Source organism: Lithobates pipiens, unplaced genomic scaffold (assembly GCF_037356315.1).
Source record: "Lithobates pipiens isolate NorthernLeopardFrog02 unplaced genomic scaffold, aLitPip1_a1.2 Scaffold_22, whole genome shotgun sequence".
Taxonomy (NCBI): domain Eukaryota; kingdom Metazoa; phylum Chordata; class Amphibia; order Anura; family Ranidae; genus Lithobates; species Lithobates pipiens.
Genome location: NW_027507784.1, coordinates 25779431 through 25805801, shown reverse-complemented (window position 1 = coordinate 25805801; position 26371 = coordinate 25779431). Strand labels below are relative to the sequence as shown.

Genomic DNA, 26371 nt, shown 5'->3' with positions numbered 1-26371 from the left:
TCGGGGTAAATAGCCCAATCAGGGTAAATCGTTTGGTAATCTTTGTAAGGATGGGGTTTCCAATTGGTGTCAGCATTAGTGATGGCCGAACGGTTCGCCCGGCGGTCGTTTCGCGGCGAATTTCCGACTTTCGCCGTCCGCGGGTTCGAACGCCTTTTTCCGTCGTTCGCCCCGGCGGACTTACGTGTTTAATGTATACAAGAACTTTAACCTTTCGTGACACGTTTATCATGTGTTACAGGACAACCAATTGAGACATGACAGCTCATGGACACTTGGACATTCCCCCTAACCTATAAATACACCCGATCCGGTGGCCATTTTACATTCTTTCTTCTGTCACTGTAGGGAAAGGATCCTGTGTGGAGTAGGGACAGAGAAAACGCTAGCTATTTGGTACACAAAAGTTCTTTTCAGGACTGGTATAGGTGTTAGGTCAGCAGCCTGAGTTTCTTTTGTCAGTTTAGATAAAGGGACAGAGCGCTGTATGCTGCTATTTTAGGGACAGCTCAGCCAGATTAGTCTTTCTTCATCATCATCATCATCATCATCATTAGCTGTTACTATCAGGTCCACAAAAGAGCTGTTCCAGCTAATCGTTCCAGCCTACTCTTTTTTGCCAATTTGTATAGGGACAGGCAGGAAGCAGTGTGTCAGGCAGTGAGGATAATTTTAAAGACTTGCTGTTACTATTAGTTCCACAAAGGTTCTTTTCAGGACTGGTATCAGTGGTACGGTAATAGGCTTGTACACGTATAATATTCTTTCTTCCAAATATAGAAAGAATATTATACTTGACTGCTGCCCTTCTGCTGCAGTCTGCTAATCATTCACAACTCACTTGTTCCACAAAGCTCTTTATCAGGACTGGTAACTTGGTCTGTCTAGGGTGCTACGGTACATAGGCTTGGGTGCGGTACAGTCTGCTGTTCTGTAAGGACCGCTATCGGTCCACAATACATAGGGTTGCCGTGCACTACTGCTGACCGCTGCCCTATACTGCAGCAGTCCTTCAGCGGTATAGGGACTGACGCACAGTCTGCTAAACACTAATACACAACCTGCTTGGTCCACAAAAGTTCTTATAAGGACTGGTAACTTGGTATAGGGTGCTACGGTACATAGGCCTGAGTGCAGTACAGTCTGCTGTTCTGTAAGGACCGCTATCGGTCCACAATACATAGGGTTGCCGTGCACTACTGCTGACCGCTGCCCTATACTGCAGCAGTCCTTCATTGGTATAGGGACTGACGTACAGTCTGCTAATCACTAACACACAACCTGCTTGGTCCACAAAAGTTCTTATAAGGACTGGTAACTTGGTATAGGGTGCTACGGTACATAGGCCTGAGTGCGTTACAGTCTGCTGTTCTGTAAGGACCGCTATCGGTCCACAATACATAGGGTTGCCGTGCACTACTGCTGACCGCTGCCCTATACTGCAGCAGTCCTTCATTGGTATAGGGACTGACGTACAGTCTGCTAATCACTAACACACAACCTGCTTGGTCCACAAAAGTTCTTATAAGGACTGGTAACTTGGTATAGGGTGCTACGGTACATAGGCCTGAGTGCGTTACAGTCTGCTGTTCTGTAAGGACCGCTATCGGTCCACAATACATAGGGTTGCCGTGCACTACTGCTGACCGCTGCCCTATACTGCAGCAGTCCTTCAGCGGTATAGGGACTGACGTACAGTCTGCTAAACACTAATACACAACCTGCTTGGTCCACAAAAGTTCTTATAAGGACTGGTAACTTGGTATAGGGTGCTACGGTACATAGGCTTGAGTGCGGTACAGTCTGCTGTTCTGTAAGGACCACTATCGGTCCACAATAGATAGGGTTGACGTGCACCACTGCTGACCGCTCACCTATACTGCAGCAGTCCTTCAGCGGTATAGGGACTGACGTACAGTCTGCTAATCACTAACACACAACCTGCTTGTTCCACAAAAGTTCTTATAAGGACTGGTAACTTGGTATAGGGTGCTACGGTACATAGGCCTGAGTGCGTTACAGTCTGCTGTTCTGTAAGGACCGCTATCGGTCCACAATACATAGGGTTGCCGTGCACTACTGCTGACCGCTGCCCTATACTGCAGCAGTCCTTCATTGGTATAGGGACTGACGTACAGTCTGCTAATCACTAACACACAACCTGCTTGGTCCACAAAAGTTCTTATAAGGACTGGTAACTTGGTATAGGGTGCTACGGTACATAGGCCTGAGTGCAGTACAGTCTGCTGTTCTGTAAGGACCGCTATCGGTCCACAATACATAGGGTTGCCGTGCACTACTGCTGACCGCTGCCCTATACTGCAGCAGTCCTTCATTGGTATAGGGACTGACGTACAGTCTGCTAATCACTAACACACAACCTGCTTGGTCCACAAAAGTTCTTATAAGGACTGGTAACTTGGTATAGGGTGCTACGGTACATAGGCCTGAGTGCGTTACAGTCTGCTGTTCTGTAAGGACCGCTATCGGTCCACAATACATAGGGTTGCCGTGCACTACTGCTGACCGCTGCCCTATACTGCAGCAGTCCTTCATTGGTATAGGGACTGACGTACAGTCTGCTAATCACTAACACACAACCTGCTTGGTCCACAAAAGTTCTTATAAGGACTGGTAACTTGGTATAGGGTGCTACGGTACATAGGCCTGAGTGCGTTACAGTCTGCTGTTCTGTAAGGACCGCTATCGGTCCACAATACATAGGGTTGCCGTGCACTACTGCTGACCGCTGCCCTATACTGCAGCAGTCCTTCATTGGTATAGGGACTGACGTACAGTCTGCTAATCACTAACACACAACCTGCTTGGTCCACAAAAGTTCTTATAAGGACTGGTAACTTGGTATAGGGTGCTACGGTACATAGGCCTGAGTGCAGTACAGTCTGCTGTTCTGTAAGGACCGCTATCGGTCCACAATACATAGGGTTGCCGTGCACTACTGCTGACCGCTGCCCTATACTGCAGCAGTCCTTCATTGGTATAGGGACTGACGTACAGTCTGCTAATCACTAACACACAACCTGCTTGGTCCACAAAAGTTCTTATAAGGACTGGTAACTTGGTATAGGGTGCTACGGTACATAGGCCTGAGTGCGTTACAGTCTGCTGTTCTGTAAGGACCGCTATCGGTCCACAATACATAGGGTTGCCGTGCACTACTGCTGACCGCTGCCCTATACTGCAGCAGTCCTTCATTGGTATAGGGACTGACGTACAGTCTGCTAATCACTAACACACAACCTGCTTGGTCCACAAAAGTTCTTATAAGGACTGGTAACTTGGTATAGGGTGCTACGGTACATAGGCCTGAGTGCGTTACAGTCTGCTGTTCTGTAAGGACCGCTATCGGTCCACAATACATAGGGTTGCCGTGCACTACTGCTGACCGCTGCCCTATACTGCAGCAGTCCTTCATTGGTATAGGGACTGACGTACAGTCTGCTAATCACTAACACACAACCTGCTTGGTCCACAAAAGTTCTTATAAGGACTGGTAACTTGGTATAGGGTGCTACGGTACATAGGCCTGAGTGCGTTACAGTCTGCTGTTCTGTAAGGACCGCTATCGGTCCACAATAGATAGGGTTGACGTGCACCACTGCTGACCGCTCACCTATACTGCAGCAGTCCTTCAGCGGTATAGGGACTGACGTACAGTCTGCTAATCACTAACACACAACCTGCTTGTTCCACAAAAGTTCTTATAAGGACTGGTAACTTGGTATAGGGTGCTACGGTACATAGGCCTGAGTGCAGTACAGTCTGCTGTTCTGTAAGGACCGCTATCGGTCCACAATACATAGGGTTGCCGTGCACTACTGCTGACCGCTGCCCTATACTGCAGCAGTCCTTCATTGGTATAGGGACTGACGTACAGTCTGCTAATCACTAACACACAACCTGCTTGGTCCACAAAAGTTCTTATAAGGACTGGTAACTTGGTATAGGGTGCTACGGTACATAGGCCTGAGTGCGTTACAGTCTGCTGTTCTGTAAGGACCGCTATCGGTCCACAATAGATAGGGTTGACGTGCACCACTGCTGACCGCTCACCTATACTGCAGCAGTCCTTCAGCGGTATAGGGACTGACGTACAGTCTGCTAATCACTAACACACAACCTGCTTGTTCCACAAAAGTTCTTATAAGGACTGGTAACTTGGTATAGGGTGCTACGGTACATAGGCCTGAGTGCAGTACAGTCTGCTGTTCTGTAAGGACCGCTATCGGTCCACAATACATAGGGTTGCCGTGCACTACTGCTGACCGCTGCCCTATACTGCAGCAGTCCTTCATTGGTATAGGGACTGACGTACAGTCTGCTAATCACTAACACACAACCTGCTTGGTCCACAAAAGTTCTTATAAGGACTGGTAACTTGGTATAGGGTGCTACGGTACATAGGCCTGAGTGCAGTACAGTCTGCTGTTCTGTAAGGACCGCTATCGGTCCACAATACATAGGGTTGCCGTGCACTACTGCTGACCGCTGCCCTATACTGCAGCAGTCCTTCATTGGTATAGGGACTGACGTACAGTCTGCTAATCACTAACACACAACCTGCTTGGTCCACAAAAGTTCTTATAAGGACTGGTAACTTGGTATAGGGTGCTACGGTACATAGGCCTGAGTGCGTTACAGTCTGCTGTTCTGTAAGGACCGCTATCGGTCCACAATACATAGGGTTGCCGTGCACTACTGCTGACCGCTGCCCTATACTGCAGCAGTCCTTCAGCGGTATAGGGACTGACGTACAGTCTGCTAAACACTAATACACAACCTGCTTGGTCCACAAAAGTTCTTATAAGGACTGGTAACTTGGTATAGGGTGCTACGGTACATAGGCTTGAGTGCGGTACAGTCTGCTGTTCTGTAAGGACCGCTATCGGTCCACAATACATAGGGTTGCCGTGCACTACTGCTGACCGCTGCCCTATACTGCAGCAGTCCTTCATTGGTATAGGGACTGACGTACAGTCTGCTAATCACTAACACACAACCTGCTTGGTCCACAAAAGTTCTTATAAGGACTGGTAACTTGGTATAGGGTGCTACGGTACATAGGCTTGAGTGCGGTACAGTCTGCTGTTCTGTAAGGACCGCTATAGGTCCACAATAGATAGGGTTGACGTGCACCACTGCTGACCGCTCACCTATACTGCAGCAGTCCTTCAGCGGTATAGGGACTAAGAGTTTTGTCACAGGGTCATTTAAAAAATGACATGCAGAGGAAGAGGCAGGCCCTTCCGCAGGGGTGGTAGGGGTAGGGCAGGAGCAACAGGCTTGAGCCAAAGTGGGAAGTTGCAGAAGGTGCGTTCAATTACTTTAAAGGATGCACCAGACTTGGTTGAGTGGCTCGCTCAGCCTTACTCTTCTGCACCCTCCTCATCCTCTCGATCTGCACCCTCTTCTTCACTCTCTGCTATGTGCACCCCCAAAGACACTACCACCAACAACACGACCACCACCACCACCACCACATACCTTCCGCTTGAGTCACTGGAATTATTTTCCGATCCATATCAAGAGGACATTTCTGATGCGCAGCCACTCTTGGTATTGGATCAGGAAGAGGAGGTAGCAACAAGCGCTACTCAGCAGTCTGACGCCAGTACCCAGATCAGCCCAAGGAGGAGGTTGGTCCCCGGTGTTGCTGCCTACTCTACTTATAGCGGTGGGGAAGGTGACGTTGATGATGACGTGTCTAGTGATGTCACGTGGGTGCCCACAAGAGAGGAAGAGGAGGGGAGTTCAGAGGGAGATATGGACCAGCAGATAGGGAGGAGAAGCAGCAATGACTTACATTGCACAGCAGGGACAAAGCAGACTGCAAATGTATCAGGAGCGAGTCATCGACCATGTACGGTCACATCTGGCGCTCCCAGGACACCGGCACATGGCTCCGCAGTGTGGGCTTTTTTTAACGTGTCCGCTGCTGACAATAGCGTTGCCATCTGCAATCTTTGCAGTCAACGCGTTAGTCGCGGTAAGCCCAATACTCACCTAGGGACGACCGCCTTAAGAAGGCACATGAGCAGCCATCACCGAGCCCAGTGGGAGCAACGGAACACACAAAGCCACACTGCAGGCTCTCACCGTCCAGCCTCGTCTTCTACTTCTCCTTCTCCTCTCTCCTCACAATTGTCCTCCACTCCACCTTCCATCACGCCAAGCTCACATTTTTCTGCAAAAAGGCAGGCTTCCGTGGGCCTAATGTTTGAGCGTAAAAAAATGATGACGCCGGATAACCCTCTTGCCCAACGGTTGGCGGCTGGCTTGTCAGAACTCATAGCCCGCCAACTACTGCCATATAAACTGGTGGACTCGGAGGCCTTTCGCAAATTTGTGGCCATTGGAACACCACAATGGAAGGTCCCAGGAAGGAAGTATTTCTCAGAGAAGGGCATCCCAGAGCTATATGGCCATGTTCAGCGGCAAGTGAATGTATCTCTGGCACACAGTGTCGGTGCCAAGATACATCTGACCACAGACACGTGGTCTAGCAAACACGGGCAGGGAAGGTATATCAGTTTTACTGCCCACTGGGTGAACCTTCTGACGGCCGTCAAGCATGTAACCCGTGGCACCCGTGTAGATTTGGTTTTACCGCCACGGATTGCATGCAGGCCTGACTCTTCTTCTCCTCCTCCTACTCCATCCTCCTCCCTCTCCTCCTCAGCTGCCTCCTCCTTTTCCGCTGCTAGCGTCTCTTCCACTGCACCGCCCAAGCTCCCCAGAACCTATTCCACATGCCAGGTGAGACGTTGCCATGCCGTGCTGCGTCTGTTGTGCCTGGAAGCAAAGAGCCACACTGGCCTGGCACTCCTTTCAGCTTTGCGTTCACAGGCAGATGAGTGGCTAACACCGCTCAATTTGACAGTTGGTAAAGTGGTGTGTGACAACGGTGCCAATCTGCTTAGCGCATTGAAACAGGGCAAAATCACGCACGTGCCGTGCATGGCACACGTCTTAAACTTGGTCGTGCAGCGATTCCTTGTCAAATACCCTGGGGTCCAGGACATCTTGCGGCAGGCAAGGAAAATCTCGGCCCATTTCAGAAGATCTTACACGGCCATGGCTCGCCTTGCTGACATTCAGCGGCGACACCATCTGCCGGTCAGACGTCTTATTTGCGATTGCCCGACGCGATGGAACTCAACCTTCTATATGCTTGATAGGCTGCTCCAGCAGAAACGTGCAGTTAACGTCTACCTGTATGAACTCTGCGAAAGAAACGGTTCTGGGGAGCTGGGTTTTTTTTCACCGCGCCAGTGGCTGCTCATGCGCGACACATGCAGACTTCTGCGGCCATTTGAGGAGATCACCAAACTGGTCAGTCGCAGCCATGGCGCCATCAGTGACATGGTACCTTATGCCTTCTTTCTGGAGCGTGCATTGCGTCGTGTCATTGATCAGGCTGTGGAGGAGCAGGAGCGGGAAGATGAGGAAGTCGCAATGCTGGATGAATTCCCAGGGGGGGCTACTCTATCTGAGACAAGTCAACAACAGGAGTCTGATGAGGAGTCAGAGGAGGATGGTGCCGGGGCGGATGAGCAGGAGCAAGAAGAGCATGCTTTAAACCTTTCTGGGATCCCTGTTGTGCGAGGATGGGGAGAGGAGAATGAAGAGGACGACATTATCCTGGATGATGAGCAGGAGCCAGGCCACCACACCGCTTCCACTTTAGTGCAAATGGGGGCCTTCATGCTCCAGTGTTTTAATAGGGACCCCCGTATAAAAAGCATGAGGGTCAAGGACCAGTACTGGGTGGCAACGTACTTAGACCCCCGGTACAAACACAAAATGGCGGAAATGTTACCGCCGTCGCAGAGGGCTGTCAGAATGCAGCACTTCCAGGCCTTGCTTCGAGAAATGCTGCATTCTGCTTTTGCGTGCGCTGGCAGAGGAGCAATTCCCACTCCCAGAGAAGGATTTGCGGGTACCAATCCAACAGCGCCTGCAAGAAGAGGCCGGTTTGAAGATGTGTTGGTGACTTCGGATATGAGGTCATTCTTTCAGCCGACCCATCGACAGGTGTCATCCGGATCCAGCATCAGGGAACGCCTAGACCGTCAGGTGTCCGACTACATTGGGTTAACGGCCGATGTGGACGCTCTGAGGAGTGATGAACCCCTAGACTACTGGGTGGGCAGGCTTGACCTCTGGCCAGAGCTTGCCCAATTTGCAATCGAACTGTTGGCTTGCCCCTCATCCAGTGTCCTGTCCGAAAGGACGTTCAGCGCAGCAGGGGGGATTGTGACCGATAAGCGTACTCGCCTAGCTCACCACAGTGTTAACTACCTCACATTTCTAAAAATGAATGAGGCATGGATCTCGGAGGAATTCAACACATGTGATCAGTAGACCATGTATATGTCTATAAACAATTTTTGGAATCAAGCACACAGACCTTCTTAATTCATTTGGCTCACTTCCCTGACCCAAAAAAGCACACCGTACTATATGCCCCTACCCTCCTCTTTGAAGAGGTTGAGCGGTGTCATATTTCTACTGGGGCTGCTTATTATGAGGGGTTCCCACCATCCCTGTGCTGTGCTGACTTCCTCCTGGGTGTTCTTATTATGAGGGGATCACACCATCCCTGTGCTGTGCTGACTTCCTCCTGGGGGTTCTTATTATGAGGGGATCACACCATCCCTGTGCTGTGCTGACTTCCTCCTGGGGCTGCTTACGGTGCTGCTGTCAGCGCTGTATGTCACGGAGCTGCTGTCAGCGCTGTATGTCACGGAGCTGCTGTCAGCGCTGTATGTCACGGAGCTGCTGTCAGCGCTGTATGTCACGGAGCTGCTGTCAGCGCTGTATGTCACGGAGCTGCTGTCAGCGCTGTATGTCACGGAGCTGCTGTCAGCGCTGTATGTCACGGAGCTGCTGTCAGCGCTGTATGTCACGGAGCTGCTGTCAGCGCTGTATGTCACGGAGCTGCTGTCAGCGCTGTATGTCACGGAGCTGCTGTCAGCGCTGTATGTCACGGAGCTGCTGTCAGCGCTGTATGTCACGGTGCTGCTGTCAGCGCTGTATGTCACGGAGCTGCTGTCAGCGCTGTATGTCACGGAGCTGCTGTCAGTGCTGTATGTCACGGAGCTGCTGTCAGCGCTGTATGTCACGGAGCTGCTGTCAGCGCTGTATGTCACGGAGCTGCTGTCAGCGCTGTATGTCACGGTGCTGCTGTCAGCGCTGTATGTCACGGAGCTGCTGTCAGCGCTGTATGTCACGGAGCTGCTGTCAGCGCTGTATGTCACGGAGCTGCTGTCAGCGCTGTATGTCACGGAGCTGCTGTCAGCGCTGTATGTCACGGAGCTGCTGTCAGCGCTGTATGTCACGGAGCTGCTGTCAGCGCTGTATGTCACGGAGCTGCTGTCAGCGCTGTATGTCACGGAGCTGCTGTCAGCGCTGTATGTCACGGTGCTGATGTCAGTGCTCTGTATTACGGTGCTGCTGTCAGTGCTCTGTATCTCCTGCACCCTCTTGTTTGCCTACCCTGGTCCCTGACCTTCCCTCTCCTCCATTGCCTTCATTAGCTCCATAGTCCTGAATTGTCAGAACAATTTCCCAAATAAAAAAAAAATGCTTGTAGTTATCGATCCCAAATTCACCTCATACATGTATTATGCTATTGTCCAGGTGGTGGGACTACGTGCTACCCCCTAATAATTACCCCGTGGCCGCAAATTCGACCTAAAGGTTTGCGAAATTCGCCTCCCATTGAAGTCAATGGAGCCCGCGGCGAACGGTCGTTTTCGCGAACGTTTGTGCCCGTTCGCGTTTCGCGTTCGCGAAACGTCCCGTCGGAAGTTCGTCCATCACTAGTCAGCATTCCTAAAACTCCTATTGGAGATAACATTTGTAGAACATATTGTATGGTCCAGAGCTCCTGTCTGTTCATCTTTGTGTTGTGCTAATCCTCTTGGCCGATGTCGCGAAGCAAAATGTTCTTTATGGTCAGCTCCTCCAGCTTCACAGGGGGCTTTACAGAATGGACACTGCTTGCCGCATCCCATCACCTTCTTGGCCAGTTCCTCCTGAGGCTTCAAGTTCAGCTGTGAAAAAACAGAACTGGCACTTGCCGAGGTCATTTGCATTTGTAATTCTTTCAGTAAGTCTGGAAGATATGCCTCAATGTCATTAATAAACTTTCCTATATTAACATTACTTTGGAAAGAGACAACTTTTAAATTATTCTGAGAAATAACCAGATCTTCTTTCAAAATATTGCAAAACGTTGCTAAAAATACTGACACATTACTGAATTGAACAGTACCTAAATTAATTAGAACTTGCATTATTTTCTCAGCCAATGATTGCAAAATTCCAAATTGCAAAGCCTGAAGAGGTCTTTGATCCTTAAGGAGTTTAAGAATGTACTGGAAAATCCATGTTTCAACAAAAATTTCATAACCATTGATGTAGTTTGTGTATTTTTCACATGATTTCTTTTGTAGTAACTCTTCAAGCAACATGCTCTGAAATACAGTATGACTCTTAAATTCCCATGGACCTCCTTTCTGCAAAATCTCCTCCACTATTTCCTTTCCAAGATGTCTGTTGATGTGATCGATGATTGCCGGCTTTAAACAAAGTTCACAAAATTGTTCGGCTCGTCGCTGGCATTCATTCCTTTTCTCAAACACACTTTGGAAAATAGAAAAGTATTCTGGTCTCAGCATCTCCAGACAGCTTCTGGGGTCATTTTTTTGGACAAAGTCATTGTGCATCTTCTGAAATTCAGGAGCAGCAATTCCCAAAATATGAAGCTTTAAATTCAGTTCAAATCCTTTGATAATAGTGAAATGGTTAACATCTTGTCTATTCAAAGTTTTGTTTATGATTCTTAGCAATTCTTGGGACAACATTTCATTAAAGTTTTCTCCGGTATTAACACACTTAAAGACATAATCTTTACATTTTTGGAGTAAAGAAGAAGCCAGAGTATGTATGAGGGTAATTTCTTCATTAGATTTGATGGAAAGACGTATTTCATTGCTTATAAATCCCTCTTTATATGCAGCAAGGCTTGTGATAGTTTTCAACTTTTTGAGAGCCTGTTCATCATTCTTCATATCATGCGTCAGCTGCTGGATGATGATTTGTTCAATATCCTGACTCTCCAGTTTACTTAGCCGTAATCTATCTAAAATACTTTTCCACATCATTTCAAATTCTTTCTTTAGTTGCTCAGGACTGATATGGACTTTGTTCCTTCGGTTATGGTCCATTATTTCTGCCACTTTTGTCTCAATCATATTTATGTATCGCTCTTGCATGGCTTGTATTTCACATTTTTCTTTCTGGATGCGCATTGTTTTCTCACATTTGGTAATTAGAGTATTTCCCAGCTCTTTCCTGAGGTAGTTGACGCTCCTAAAAAAGTCTCCTCTGAACATGTCCAAAAGATGAGCATTGTCATAGTCGTGTTCAAAGTAATTCTCAAGTGATCGTGACATAATTTCCTCCTCCTTATCTAACAATCGATACATTTCATCTATAATTTTGTTCCAGGTCTCCTCCTCTAGTTTGTCAGAGGACAGATTATATATTAAAGTCTCAGTTTTTATCATCCAGTGATGAGCATTTTTCTGGAATCTCCATTCCCAGTCTGAGTACTCCATGCAGAGCTGGTTGTAGGCTTCAGTCACCAATCGATTTCTGAAGCTGAAAATAAATTTCTCATGTTTCACAGCATTCCACAAGCTTTTTAACCATTCAGTGAACTCCAAGATTGTTTGTGGCTTTCCAGGCATAGACTGCAAGGATTTAATTATGGACTTTTTTAATTCTTTTATATTGTTACTGTAACCTATGTTTATTGAAGCCATGGGGGGTATGCCATGCCACAGTCCAGGAATGTACCAAGAGTTCTGTTCAAGGTCACAGTAAATAATGTCAGAAAAGCTAGCTATACCACTTCTTTTCTCCATTTTTGCTGCAATCTTAGTCAGTTCATTAAGTTGTTCAAGAAATTTCTGTCTGGCTCTTTGGTTTTTCACATGAGCGGATACATCATTCACATTCTGGTGTACAAACTGGCAGCTCGGTTTCTTTCCTACTTCTTTCATCCTCAGAAAGGCATGAACTACAATCTGTAAAATGTCTTTCATCTCCTCTGTATTTTCCATGGCCATATTGATGATGGTGATGTCGCTCAACCCAACCACCACGGTTGCAAGTTCATTATCGTGTTCATAGCTGCCATCAAGGGAAGACAGTTCCATAGATTTCAGCCCTTCAGTGTCAATCACCAAGATGAACTGACAGTCCAGCTCCTCCTGGAAATCCTTATCTACATTTATAAGGGTCATAAATGCTCCCCTTGTACATCTCCCACTGGCTACTGGGAGCTCCAAACCAAACATGGTATTTAGGAGGGTGGATTTCCCTGTACTCTGCACCCCCAGTACAGTTATCACTCGTATTCTACTTTTCCCTCCCGTCTTAATATCTAATTCTTTTAGAACATCAGTTATCCAAAGCAACGGAATGTTAGAAGCGTCTCCATCAATCAGCTCTAATGGAAACCCATTAAATAGCATATCTGACACTATTTTGGGTAGTTTGCTATAATTTTTTTCTGTAGCGTGACCCATGAACTTTGCTGCTTCATAAAACTGCCCCAGCTCACGAAGGAAATGTTCAATGCCTAAGCTACTATCCGCTATCCTTTGGTCTATGTTTTTTAGCTCATTTGCATTATTTGATAAATCCTCTAATTTTTCTCTATACTCTCCATGCAACTTCGAAAGATTACTTCTACCAGTTTTTTCAAGATGAATTGCCAACCATTTTATGAAAAGCTTCTTCTCTGTGGGAGATTGCTTTGCCATTGCATCTGTAAACATTTCAAGGATTTTAGGCATTTTTTGGTAACTTTGCTTCCTTCGAAGATCATGTATGTCTGTTTGAAGTTTTGATTTATATTGCTCTGGATCTTTATCACCAAGTTCTCTCATTCTGGACAATTCCTTCTCTGCTTTGGTTATTTGTCTCCAAAGGTCTCCCTGTAGTTTCATTGTTTCCTTCTTAAATTGCGTTATGTCCTTAATCTGATCTATAATATTGTTGGCTTCTTTTGATATTAAGATGAACGAGCCCTCATCGACTGAAATTTGTTTTTCATTTTCCCGAATTTCATTTTCATTTTTCGTCCTGTCTGCAATTTCATGCAAATTTAAAACTTTTGTGTTGTTTGTAAGCAACACTTTCATCGTTGACTGCAATTTCAGTACAACCTGTGAGTCATTCACATTTTTATTTTTAATTATCACATTCATTTTCTTCAGCTTTAGATCTTCTGATAACTTTCCTAATAATTTCAGCGTGTCTTCGCCTGGTTTTACATTGCTTGCATTAATAATAAAGAAGTACTGTGTGTCTTTTTTTTCTGATAAAACCGAAAGCAGTTTATATTGTTCTTCATTAATAGTCTCAACAAATATGAACATGGCAGATGATATGGATAACAAGAACTGGAATTGATCGTCGTGAGATTCCAGGTCTCCCCGAAGATTGGTGACTGCTAAGGGCTCACTGAAAACATCTACAGCTTCCTGCCCTGAAGGAAAGTACCAACTTATCTCTACCAGTCCATCTGAACTCTCCTTTGTAATGTTCCCCCCATCCATATCTCTATGTATAAAGAAATTGTGAATTTGTTGGGTGGGACTAAGAACCTGATTGAGAATTTTAGACTTCGATAAGCCACATTCACCCAATCTGATAAAAGAGAAGAAAGGCATAGGAATATTTACTAGGTTGTCCTCTCTGAACCCTTTTGTGTTTGTTAAAAATTTAGGTCTCCAACGCTTGACAATGTCCCTCATCGCCCACAGCATGAAGGTCCAGCGTGTCCCCTTATCATTAGGAAGCAGCAGAGGGATGGCAAACTGCAACATGGCCATTTTGGTTGTAATTATTTGCTGTAACATGTAGTCTGTATAAAATGTATTAAAAATGTAACATGGAATATCACAAGGATTTGAAGCATGAAATGAATTATCAACATCATTATCAAAATCTATGGCTGCCGTAGTTTGCCAGTCCATTTCAAAAGGATTGTTGCTCCGTGCAGTACCATCCAACTTCACTACCTTTTCGATAAACTGTAAAAAAGCTGCTTTATTCTGTGTGCAACTTTCCTTTTTGATCGTTTGGAGATGGAGTGAAATATCTGAAAATGGAAGCAGCAGAGAGTCATGAAAAACAACACCAACAACCACAGCCAAAAAGGTACGAGTACATTCATATATGATATATGTGTTTAACTATTCTCATCAAATTTGTTTATTATTTTTTAAATATAACAAAGATTGACAAATTGAGTATATATAAGGATGGTGGTACAACCATATTCAAATATGTTTAACTATTCTTAGCTAGTCTAAAAAAAAAGCTGCATTAAAAACATTAACAATCATAAATACCACTAAAGATTTATCTGGTTGTTATTATCTAAGAAAAGGGCACAGAGTGTCTAAGTTCTTGGCTTTATTGTGTTGTGGGATCAAATCCCTATTTTTTTGTATAGTTTAACCCTGAGCCTTCTGATTTTCTCCCATAATACTTTCAGCTTAAATGAAAATTATACAGTGGTAATATTTAGACTTCAATTTCAGACCTCTGTTTTGAAAGTCCCAGTTTCCCCACATACTGATCTATCAATCCCCTCTAAACTGGTACTTTCTCAATCGCTGACCTGGAGCATATAACCAGATAATTCCTCCAGTTGTATGCCTGTTCCAGATCAGTGGCTTAAAATATTGTAGCCAAAGACAGCCAAGCAACTAGCAAATTTGGAAAAAAACTTAGCATTGGCAGCATACAATAATTCTAGTGCAGTGTTAGCATAAGTAATAAGTGATCCTCTGAGCTACTATGGGAAAATGTATATCCAAATAGCCTTGTGAAGAATTGCTGCAATACCTGATGAATTCACAACTTCACAAGCATATATAATAATAGAGTGATATTGCGCTATTCCATATATGTAAATATAAAAATCATACAATATACATCCAAAACGAAGAAGTCACGTGACGTAACACGTAGGGCATGACCGGAGTATACAGTGGACCGGAAGTGACGTAAGAGACTAAAAACTACAATTTTTTTATTCTTTCAAGGGCAACTTGCTGAATTTAGATGTGAGCAGTTATTGTTTTAATTGTTTTTTTTTTTTTATTGGTACTACGCTAATGGAGGCTCTTTTGTCGACTTCGTCTTTATAGGTGAGTCTGGACCTCTAGCTAAGGATAAGCAGAGGAGTCTCTGGAGGGATAGTCCATCTTACCCATATTGGAGGTTGATACAAGGCTTATTTTATGTACCTATGAGTTCTGTGAGCACTAAGGTGTTGGTGGCAACAGAAAGACTCTTTGGGATTATTATCATATCAAAGGACTACTCTATCAATTCTTTTTGAATACGTGAATTTCAAGTCTATTTTGGACACTTTACACATTTACAATCACAATTATCACTGTTGCTTGTAATTTTTCAGAATTTTGGATGTATATTGTATGGTTTTTATGTTTATACATATGGAATAGTGCAATATGACTTTATTATTATTTATACAGTGTTAACATGCTATTAGGCAGCCCATTCATTGTAATGGACTTCCTAATGCACCAGTATTCAACAAAATAGTTGCATGCACTATCTATTTTTTACCAATGCAGCATACCTCAGTGCATGGCAGTGCATTGCTCTTTGTTATGGTGTTCTGCATGCAGGTGTATTGAGAAAGATGTGTTGGGATAGCAGGATAGCATTTAGGTGTCTTTACCACAACACAACTGTGTGAATCTGGCATAAGCATTGTGACCAATTTAGCCCCAGAGGGTTGTAAAATGTGTTATGAAATGTATTGTTCTTATAAAAATTCAGGGACTATATTGCTTTTTACCTTTTACCTTCCTTTTACCTTTTTCTACTAAACTGGCTCTCAATAGACATTTCCCTCTCTCTCCTCCTCTCTTTCACTTTCTGTGTCTCTCATTCCTTTCCCCCACCAGCCTTTGCCCTAATTATACTGTAACCGCTTTATCTCCTTCATTTATAGAGTGTTTTCATTCATGGAAGCTATACAGGTGATACTCGAAAAAATGTGACTATCGTGCAAAAGTTCAGGCAGAAAGAAAAGGCATAGCTGGCACTCTAGACGAATGACTTTGAGAGGTCCCTGGGCTTTATTAACCCCCACAGCACTGGAATATTATGGCTGCAGAGTGCATAAGGGAGGTCCCGAGTAGAAAGTATTACTATGCTGTCACCAACGCAGGGGATGTTTTGGATTAAACATAAGAACCGTCACTTGTGCTATTTTTTTTTTTTTTTTATGTTTTTCCTGAACTTAGGCTTTAAAGTAGAAGTAGTATGCTTCTATCATTCTTTAACTATTGATTCCACCATAGGATTGAACCTTTCAAAAAAGTTTTGCACTCATATTAGGACTAAATCTATATTTCATTTAGTACCGTACCGTACCATTTTGGGGCATTTTCTCGTACTTTTTGTTCACATGTACAATTTTTTTGCTAGAAAATGTCTTAGAACTCCCAAACATTATATATATATATATATATATATATATATATATATATATATATATATATATATATATATATATATTTATGTCTATCCACAGGAGCAAGACTCTGGAGTGAGGTCTGAAAATCTGATCGTGTGTGAGCTCTATCGGACTTTTTCCGTCGGAATTCCCAACAGCAACAAAATCTGATCTGACTTTTTCCGATCGTGTGTAGAGAATTCCTGACGCACAAAGTGTCATGCATGATCAGAAAAAATATGGAGACGAAAGCTATTGGCTACTGGCCTCTACGTAGTCGTGTCGTACGTTTTGTACGTCCCTTCGTCCTGAACGATCGGATTTTCCGACAACTTAGTTCAACTTGTATGCAACACAAGTTTCAGCCAAAAAAACATCTGAAAAAATCCAATGGATTCTGTGGTTGGAATGTCCGACCGTGTGTATGGGGCATTAGTCAGTTGAAGCATCTGCAGAAGTCTAATGAGAGAAGCTGCAGGGTCTGCATACCTTTAGAAGTAATTAGCCCTTTGATATTATCTCACCAAAAATTAAATTTTTGTTTCAGAGGATGCCTAAAATCTGAATCTTAGTGCAGACTTCTGTAAAAAAAAAATCAGCGAGCCAATCACTCAAGCAGAAAGTGACATTTTTGGGGGGCGTTCTGTATACCAACTATGTATGGAACATCTACAGGTAGCCATATTGCGTTTAACTTTACAGAAAATTACAGCGGCTGCAAATAGAAAAGGAATTTTTAATAATATTTCATTACAATATAACTTGTGTAGCAATTGTATATGCTGTCTTATCATTATTATTTTTTTAATTTAATATATTTTTTTTAAACTATTTTCCTGTCCCCTTCACACCTTAACATACTTTGTGGTGTGTTACATGCATATCACGCATTAATGTTGTATATATATATATATATATATATATATATATATATATATATATATATGACAAAGGCTAAAATAATTTCATTATGCATTTTACCCATTGCATGCTTCCGTGGTCTTTTCAAACTGGGTTCAGGGAAATCCACCTCTAAAAACAGAAAACACATCAGTTATTCATACTTTAAGGTACATAAGAGGGGCTGAATAACCAATATACTTGTTATTTTGCAATTTGTGGGGGGAGGATATGATTTTACCTTCCTGGAGGGGATCCAATATTATCAGGGACAATTCCAGGAGAGAAACCAAATGAATTTACACATTTAAAGCGTTACATCCGGGCGGTTTAAATGCTAAAATTTAAATTGTTTCATTATTGATATCAAGAGTTCCCCTTAAAGTGGAAATGTACTCATAACTTGATAAAAAAATAATGTTCTTTGCCAAGGAACATGCATTTCACATGAATAATGATGCTACCAAAATGAGTGTGTGCTGTAAATCGCCCCCAGCATTGCTCCCATTTCCTCTTGCTGGTGGCTGCCATTTTCCTTGTCAAATTTGTTTATTGTTTTGAATAAAATAAAGGAGAACAACCTGAATTTTACAAAGATTGTGGTACATATTCAAAGGGTAACACATGAATTACTTCAATTAAAAAGAGAAAATTAAAATTAAAGCGGGGGAGTACACCTAAAAAAAAAAATATATTAAAAGCCAGCAGCTACAAATACTGTGGCTGCTGACTTTTAATAAATGGACACTTACCTTTCCTGGAGTCCAGCGATGTCGGAAGCCGAAGCTGATCAATCGCTCGGCTCTCCGCTGCTGTCACCGCCATTCTCGTTGAGGGAATCAGGAAGTGAAGCCGTAATGTTCCCTAATGCGCATGCACGAGTCACGCATCCTAAATGGTCCCTGTTATCTCCTGGGACCTGTGTGTTTCCCAGGAGACAGCGGGGGGTGCGGGAAGGGGCGTGACTCCGCGGGAGTGTATTCCCGAAAGTGGGTGCAGATACCTGTATTAGACAGGTATCTGCACCCCCCTCCCCCTTAAAGGTGCCAATTGTGCCACCAGAGGGGGGAGAATCCGATGAGTGAAAGTTACGCTTTTGGGTGGAACTCCGCTTTAAAATTCAATATCGTACTATATAAGCATCAAATAGACCGTCTAAGTCAAATGTTGAAAATATCATATAATTGAAAAGAAAGAGAAAAGTAGATTGTTGACTCTCAGTCTAGTTTAAAAACAAGGTGATTAATAAATCAGTAAAGCAAAAGTACATTTCAATGTATATATCTTTTTTAATTCACACATATATATATATATATATATATATATATATGTGGTTTTGCACTTTAATTTTGCTGTAAACATTTTATCTAAGGAATTAGCATTTTATTTACTTACATATCACATTCATATGCCCATGTCCTAGCTATTGCAGATGCACTATTTCACTTTTTAACCTAGGTGCTATTTTTTAATTTAATATCTTTTTTTTTAACTATTTTCCTATACCCTTTAAGGTTCCCTTCACATGTTAACATACTTTGTGGTGTGTTACATGCATGTCACGCATTAATGTTGTGGTAAGCCAACCTATACCTTTTGAAAGCAGCACACTGCCATGTGCATCATATGCATTGTGGGGCACTGCAGTGGAGGCGTGTGATCTAATACTGTAACTCTGTGTTGGGGTGACATCTTTATTCCATTTTTCATTTTTTTGTTGTTTACTTCGAGGGACAGATGAATCTGTAAAAGATGTAAAAAAAATAATGGTTAGCTTTTCAAAATATAATATATACACATACGGTATATAATTATATATGACAAAGGCTAAAATAATTTCATAATGCATTTTACCCAGTGCATGCTCCCGTCGTTTTTTAGAACTGGGTTCAGGGAAATCCACCTCTAAAAACAGAAAACACATCAGTTATGCATCCTTTAAGGTATATAAGAGGGGCTGAATAACCAATATACTTGTTATTTTGCAATTTGTTGGGGGAGGATATGATTTTACCTTCCTGGAGGGGATCCAATATTATCAGGGACAATTCCAGGAGAGAAACCAAATTAATTTACACATTGAAAGCATTACATCCGGGCGGTTTAAATGCTAAAATTTAAATTGTTTCATTGCTGATATCTAGAGTTCCCCTTAAAGTGGAAATGTACTCATAACTTGATAAAAAAATAATGTTCTTTGGCAAGGAACATGCATTTTACATGAATAATTATGCTACAAAAATGAGTGTGTGCTGTAAATCGCCCCCAGCATTGCTCCCGTTTCTTCTTGCTGGAGGCTGCCATTTTCCTTGTCAAATTTGTTTATTGTTTTGAATAAAATAAAGAAGAACAATCTGAATTTTACAAAGATTGTGGTACATATTCAAAGAGTAACAAATGAATTACTGAATTACTTCAATTAGAAATAGAAAATTAAAATTAAAGCGGGGGAGTGCACCTAAAAAAAAAAAAAATATTAAAAGCCAGCAGCTTACCTTTCCTGGAGTCCAGCGATGTCGGCAGCCGAAGCTGATCAATCGCTCGGCTCTCGGCTGCTGTCACCGCCATTCTCGGTGAGGGAATCAGGAAGTGAAGCCGTAATGTTCCCTAATGCGCATGCACGAGTCACGCATCCTAAATGGTCCCTGTTATCTCCTGGGACCTGTGTGTTTGTGGGTGTGGGTGCGGGAAGGGGCGTGACTCCGCAGGAGTGTATTCCCAAAAGTGGGTGCAGATACCTGTATTAGACAGGTATCTGCACCCCCCTCCCCCCTTAAAGGTGCCAATTGTGCCACCGGAGGGAGGAGAATCCGATGAGCGAAAGTTCCGCTTTTGGGTGGAACTCCACTTTAAAATGCAATATCGCACTATATAAGCATCAAATAGACCGTCTAAGTCAAATGTTGAAAATATCATATAATTGAAAAGAAAGAGAAAAGTAGATTATTGACTGTCAGTCTAGTTTAAAAACAAGGTGATTAATAAATCAGTAAAGCAAAAGTACATTTCAATGTATATATCTTTTTTAATTCACATATATATATATATATATATATATATATATATATATATATATATATATATATGGTTTTGCACTTTAATTTTGCTGTAAACACTTTATCTAAGGAATTAGTATTTTATTTACTTACATATCACATTCATACGCCTATGTTCTAGCTATTGCAGATGCACTATTTCACTTTTATCCTAGGTGCTATTTTTTTAATTTAATATCTTTTTTTTAACTATTTTCCTATACCCTTTAAGGTTCCCTTCACATGTTAACATACTTTGTGGTGTGTTAGGCCGCGTACAAACGGGCGGACTGTATGGCCTACCTAGTCCGTCGAAACACATTTCAGCGGACAGTCCGCTCGTGTGTGGGCTTCAGTGGACTTTTTCAGCGTGCAGTCTGGCGTACTAAGTATTTCGGATTTTTCTAAATTCTGTCCGTCATACTTTGGTTTCAGCGGACAATCTGCTCGTGAGTAGGCTAGTTCGACGGACTAAGAATGGCGCATGCTCAGAAAGGATTTACACGGCGGAAGGTTGCATTGCTGTGTATTGGACTTCCTATTTCTAGTCCCGTCGTACGTGCTGTACACGTCATCGCACAAGCTTTCCACGGACTGTTTGTGCATCCGTGTGTGGTCAAGTCCGTTCATTCGAAAGTATGACGGACTGTCCGTCGGATTGTATGACGGACTAAGTAGGCCATACAGTCCGCCCGTGTGTATGCGGCTTTACATGCATGTCACGCATTAATGTTGTGGTAAGCCAACCTATACCTTTTGAAAGCAGCACACTGCCATGTGCATCATATGCATTGTGGGGCACTGCAGTGGGGGCGTGTGATCTACTACTGTAACTCTGTGTTGGGGAGACATCTTTATTCCATTTTTCATTTTTTTGTTGTTTACTTCGAGGGACAGATGAATCTGTAAAAGATGTAAAAATATAATGGTTAGCTTTTCAAAATATAATATATACACATACGGTATATAATTATATATGACAAAGGCTAAAATAATTTCATAATGCATTTTACCCAGTGCATGCTCCCGTGGTTTTTTAGAACTGGGTTCAGGGAAATCCACCTCTAAAAACAGAAAACACATCAGTTATTCATCCTTTAAGGTATATAAGAGGGGCTGAATAACCAATATACTTGTTATTTTGCAATTTGTGGGGGGAGGATATGATTTTACCTTCCTGGAGGGGATCCAATATTATCAGGGACAATTCCAGGAGAGAAACCAAATTATTTTACACATTGAAATCATTACATCCGGGCCGTTTAAATGCTAAAATTTAAATTGTTTCATTATTGATATCTACAGTTCCCCTTAAAGTGGAAATGTACTCATAACTTGATAAAAAAATAATGTTCTTTGGCAAGGAACATGCATTTCACATGAATAATTATGCTACCAAAATGAGTGTGTGCTGTAAATCTCCCCCAGCATTGCTCCCGTTTCTTCTGGCTGGAGGCTGCCATTTTCCTTGTCAAATTTGTTTATTGTTTTGAATAAAATAAAGGAGAACAATCTGAATTTTACAAAGATTGTGGTACATATTCAAAGGGTAACAAACTAATTACTTCAATTAGAAAGAGAAAATTTAAATTAAAGCGGGGGGGAGTGCACCTAAAAAAAAAAATATTAAAAGCCAGCAGCTACAAATACTGCAGCTGCTGACTTTTAATAAATGGACACTTACCTTTCCAGGAGTCCAGCGATGACGGTAGCCGAAGCCGATCAATCGCTCAGCTCTCGCCGATTTCTCGGTGAGGGAATCAGGAAGTGAAGCGATACGGCTTCACTTCCCGGTTTCCTAATGCGCATGCACGAGTCACGCGTCCAAAATGGTCCCCGTTATCTCCTGGGACCTATGTGTTTCCCAGGAGACAGTGGGAGGGGGGGGGTGCGGGAAGGGACGTGACTCCTCGGGAGTCTATTCCCGAAAGTGGGTGCAGATACCTGTATAAGATAGGTATCTGCACATCTGCACCCCCTCCCCCCTTAAAGGTGCCAATTGTGGCACCGGGGGGGGGGGGGGGAAATAAGATGAGCGGAAGTTCTGCTTTTGGGTGGAACTCCACTTTAATATGCAATATCGCACTACATAAGCATCAAATAGACTGTCTAAGTCAAATGTTGAAAATATCATATAATTGAAAAAAAAAGAGAAAAGTAGATTGTTGACTGTCAGTCTAGTTTAAAAACAAGGTGATTAATAAATCAGTATAGCAAAAGTACATTTCAATGTATATATATCTTTATTAATTCACATATATATATATATATATGGTTTTGCACTTTAATTTTGTGGTAAACACTTTATCTAAGGAATTAGCATTTTATTTACTCACATATCACATTCATACGCCCATGTCAAAGCTGTTGCAGATGCACTATTTTCCTTTTTAACCTAGGTGCTAGCACTTGCACTTTATATATCTCCCCAGCATTTCTAAATATTTATACCTTTTTTCACCATTTATAATATTAATTTGAACAGCTCCATCTTCCCTATTTAGAGTTTTAATAGTTTCTGGACTCCACTTAGGCGGTGTTCCTTTATTAGGGAGGCTGCAGTTCAGGTTTTTTCCTAAGCGCGGATATCTGTTTTCTAAGTGGCTCGATGGTGAGAGCAAAAATAAGTGGGAAAAGAGGTCATTCTTGACAGGTGCCACTTCCAATGTGGAATAAGATCAGATTTAAAACTGGTATATTTGATAAATGCTTTTGGTTTATGTCAGGTCACCTTGAGGCGAGGTGACAGATGCACACCGTAGGGATCAGGAGTGCACCGCAAGGTTGTGGACCCTACGGCTGACTGCTGCGGACGGGGTTAGAGCGTAAGATTCCCTGGGGTGCGGAGTCTAAAAGCCAGCAGGTGTTCACCAGAGCCTCTAGAGGTGAGGATGGACTTGGCTGCAACTGGCTCCAGCTCGCACCTACAGTAGGCAACAAGAGGATAGGGATAGTGAGGGATGAAGCCAAGGTCGGGGCCACAAGCAGACAGGAATAGTCAGGGACACGCCAATAGGTCAGGATCACAGGCAAACAGGGATAGTCAAGGACACGTCAAAGTCGGTAATGGAACAACAGAAGAGCACACGGCAGGTAACAGGAAGCTAACACACAAAGGTTGATCAGCAGGGTTGGCCTGCAGTGCTCAGGTTAATATAGAGTTCTCTGATAGGAGCTAGGGTGGAGCCATGCCAGAGGATGGATTACAAAAGCAGTCAGGTGAGGGTCGGCTGGTCTCTAGAGATGAACACATGGAAACAGGTAAGCAGACAAACACTATTGCAAAACCATGATAGTTAATCATATTGGGATGAAGTCCACTTCAAGAAATGGGGTCCAAGCCCCATTTTTGAAGAGTGTAATGAAGATAGTGACCATGAGACTGTATCAAAAGCTTCAAAAACAATGAATAAGTTTCAAATATCACCTGATTTAAACGCGTTGCTAGTATTTTGGCTAAAAGTTTTGTGTCAAGATTATTTGTCCAGGAGGTTGTATCAGATTTAGGTAACATGGAGATTATAAAAGTGTTAAAGTCCTTTGCGCTACTAGGAGTAGACCAGAAGGGTCAATAAGTGGATAACAAAATGAAATAAACAATGTGTTCACAAGTGCTACAAAATCTAAGTGTTCACAATAACACCAAACAAGTGAAAAAAATCTATGAGTAATTTCACTGAAATATGAAATAATTTTTTTTTTTATTATCATTTTTTTTTAAATTAGTTTTAATACAATTCCATTAATATTCCATATTATATAACATTTCCAACACTTTAAACAACTTGTTCATATGTACCATATCTTCCCCTCCCCCCCACAGGAAAACAATACAAAAAAAAGCCCCCTCTTCCCTTCCTATCTTCTACCCAAGGGGCAATTTCCTGCCAAAAACCTCTAATCAGGGGACATAGCCACCATATGTGGAGAAAGGTGCCCCTCCGCCCATACCCTCTATGTGAAATAAATTAAATTACTATCCAAAAGAAGTGAACATAGGGGATATATATATATATATATATATATATATATATATATATATATATATATATATATATATATATATATATATATATATATATATATATATATATATATATATATATATATATATATATATATATATATATATATATATATATATATATATATATATCAACTAGCTTAAAGAGCACTAAAGGGCCAATGTGCAAAAAAAAGATGATAAGTGTGGCAATCCTTTACGTGTTTGGGTAAATGTGGGTGATGTCAATCAAGGTTGACCAAGGTGTCTCCGTGCCTATTGTGTAAACATGTCAAGGAGATAAAAAATAAATAAATAATAAAATAGATAAAAAAATAAAAATAGAAATAGAAATTGTAATAATTAATAAATGTATAATACATAATTAAAATAAAGAATTTAATAAAAGGACCCATCTCCACATATTCTGGAGCTGTGCTGCTCTCAGAGACCTATGGCAGAGGGTGACTACAAAGGTAGCAGAGATCACGGGTACCCCCATCACATTAACCCATCAAATGCGCCTATTCTTCGCTGACATCCCAGGCTCCACCCCTCCTGACCAAAAACTTTCCCACACTCTCTTTAGTGCAGTGCACTGGTCGATAGCCTTATTTTGGCGCTCACCCAGGGTCTCCTGGGACCAAGTTCTCAAGAGAATGGTTATACAACTCATGGAGAGGGTTTTCCATACAATCATGGATACTATGCATATATATGATGTGAAATGGAGGTCCTGGTCACCCTGAGTGGTTCTCTACACATAGAACCGGGATAACATTGAACTTGAACAGCCTTTTGGTAGCACTGACAGCAACCTCTATCTTGATTTCCCGTACCTCTTTATGTTGATTTTCCCAGTTTTTGAGTACATTTTTTTGGTGTTTTTTTTTTTTTTGGTGGCATGTCAATACTTTTTCTAACAACCTCGACGCAATGGTTCTACCCTACCATGTGGAAGTGTGGGTAGCACCTAGTATGCCATATTTCTCCATTGTTAAACAAACTCCCACATGGGATTAAGGAATAGCAAGCTGCATGAATTCTTCAGGCGATCACTTTGTACGCACCTTTGTCATCTTTAGCCTCGTCAGTTGAACTCTGTTATGTCTCTCTACAGCTGTGGCTATAAGTACTATGTTGTCTAATCTAAGGTATGGATTGATTATTGTATATGCCTCTTTTGTTTTTCTTTCAATAAAATGTTTGTATTAAAAAAAAAAAAAAAAAATTTTATAAATGAATAAACGAATAAACAATAAATAAATAACCAGATTGGAGTGTCTAAAAAAATGGATGAAAAATAACATAAATAACTAATTAAATAAAAAAAAGTGAAAAAAATTAATGTGTACTATGTAAATCCATCCCAGGGGTGAATGTAACAAGATTAAAATAGAATAAATATGAATAAATAACCATGATATTCCAGATAGAGAGATTATAGCCATTAAAGATTCTGAATGAAAAGAGTGTCCCTTCAGCAATGAATTAAAGGCTTCAGTCCGGGTAAGAGTTAAAAATATCAGAAAGCTTCTTTTAATAAGAAGCTGAAAAAAACCCCATCTGAGTCAAGATGCTTATTCAATTTTAAAGCTTTGATAGCCATACCAACTTCCGCTGCAGAAATTGGGCACTCAAGTCTTTTACGATGAGTATGGGAAAGTGTTGGACGTGTGATATGGTGAAAAAGGGCATCAGCAGCCGTGTCATCAAAGTTATCGTTTCTATAATTTATAAAGATTTGAGCGAAAGGTGTGTAAAATTTTGACAAGATTACTTGTATAATTATCTTGGTTTAGCTCAAGTCACACCGATGTTGTGGGTTTA

At 42.3% G+C, this 26371-nt stretch overlaps 1 protein-coding gene across 10 annotated transcripts in view; it reads right to left on the bottom strand.

Moving 5' to 3' along the window:
• Positions 1 to 9761: 9761 nt before the first annotated feature.
• Positions 9762 to 26371, bottom strand: part of LOC143923449 (interferon-induced very large GTPase 1-like) — a 43226-nt gene continuing 26616 nt past the window's right edge. Inside the window, exons 7-12 of one of the 10 annotated variants that reach the window (XM_077447127.1) lie at positions 21552 to 21602; positions 21292 to 21441; positions 19358 to 19408; positions 19097 to 19246; positions 17585 to 17635; positions 9762 to 14203 (exon numbers count right to left, since the gene is read on the bottom strand). In XM_077447127.1, the coding sequence (XP_077303253.1) occupies positions 9846 to 14203; positions 17585 to 17635; positions 19097 to 19246; positions 19358 to 19408; positions 21292 to 21441; positions 21552 to 21602 (4811 nt within the window). In that variant the 3' untranslated portion in view covers positions 9762 to 9845. Of the gene's footprint in view, positions 14207 to 17584; positions 17636 to 19096; positions 19247 to 19357; positions 19409 to 21291; positions 21442 to 21551; positions 21603 to 26371 lie in introns of all 10 variants that reach the window. The other 9 variants (XM_077447128.1, XM_077447131.1, XM_077447132.1 and 6 more) reach the window with 9 other exon arrangements.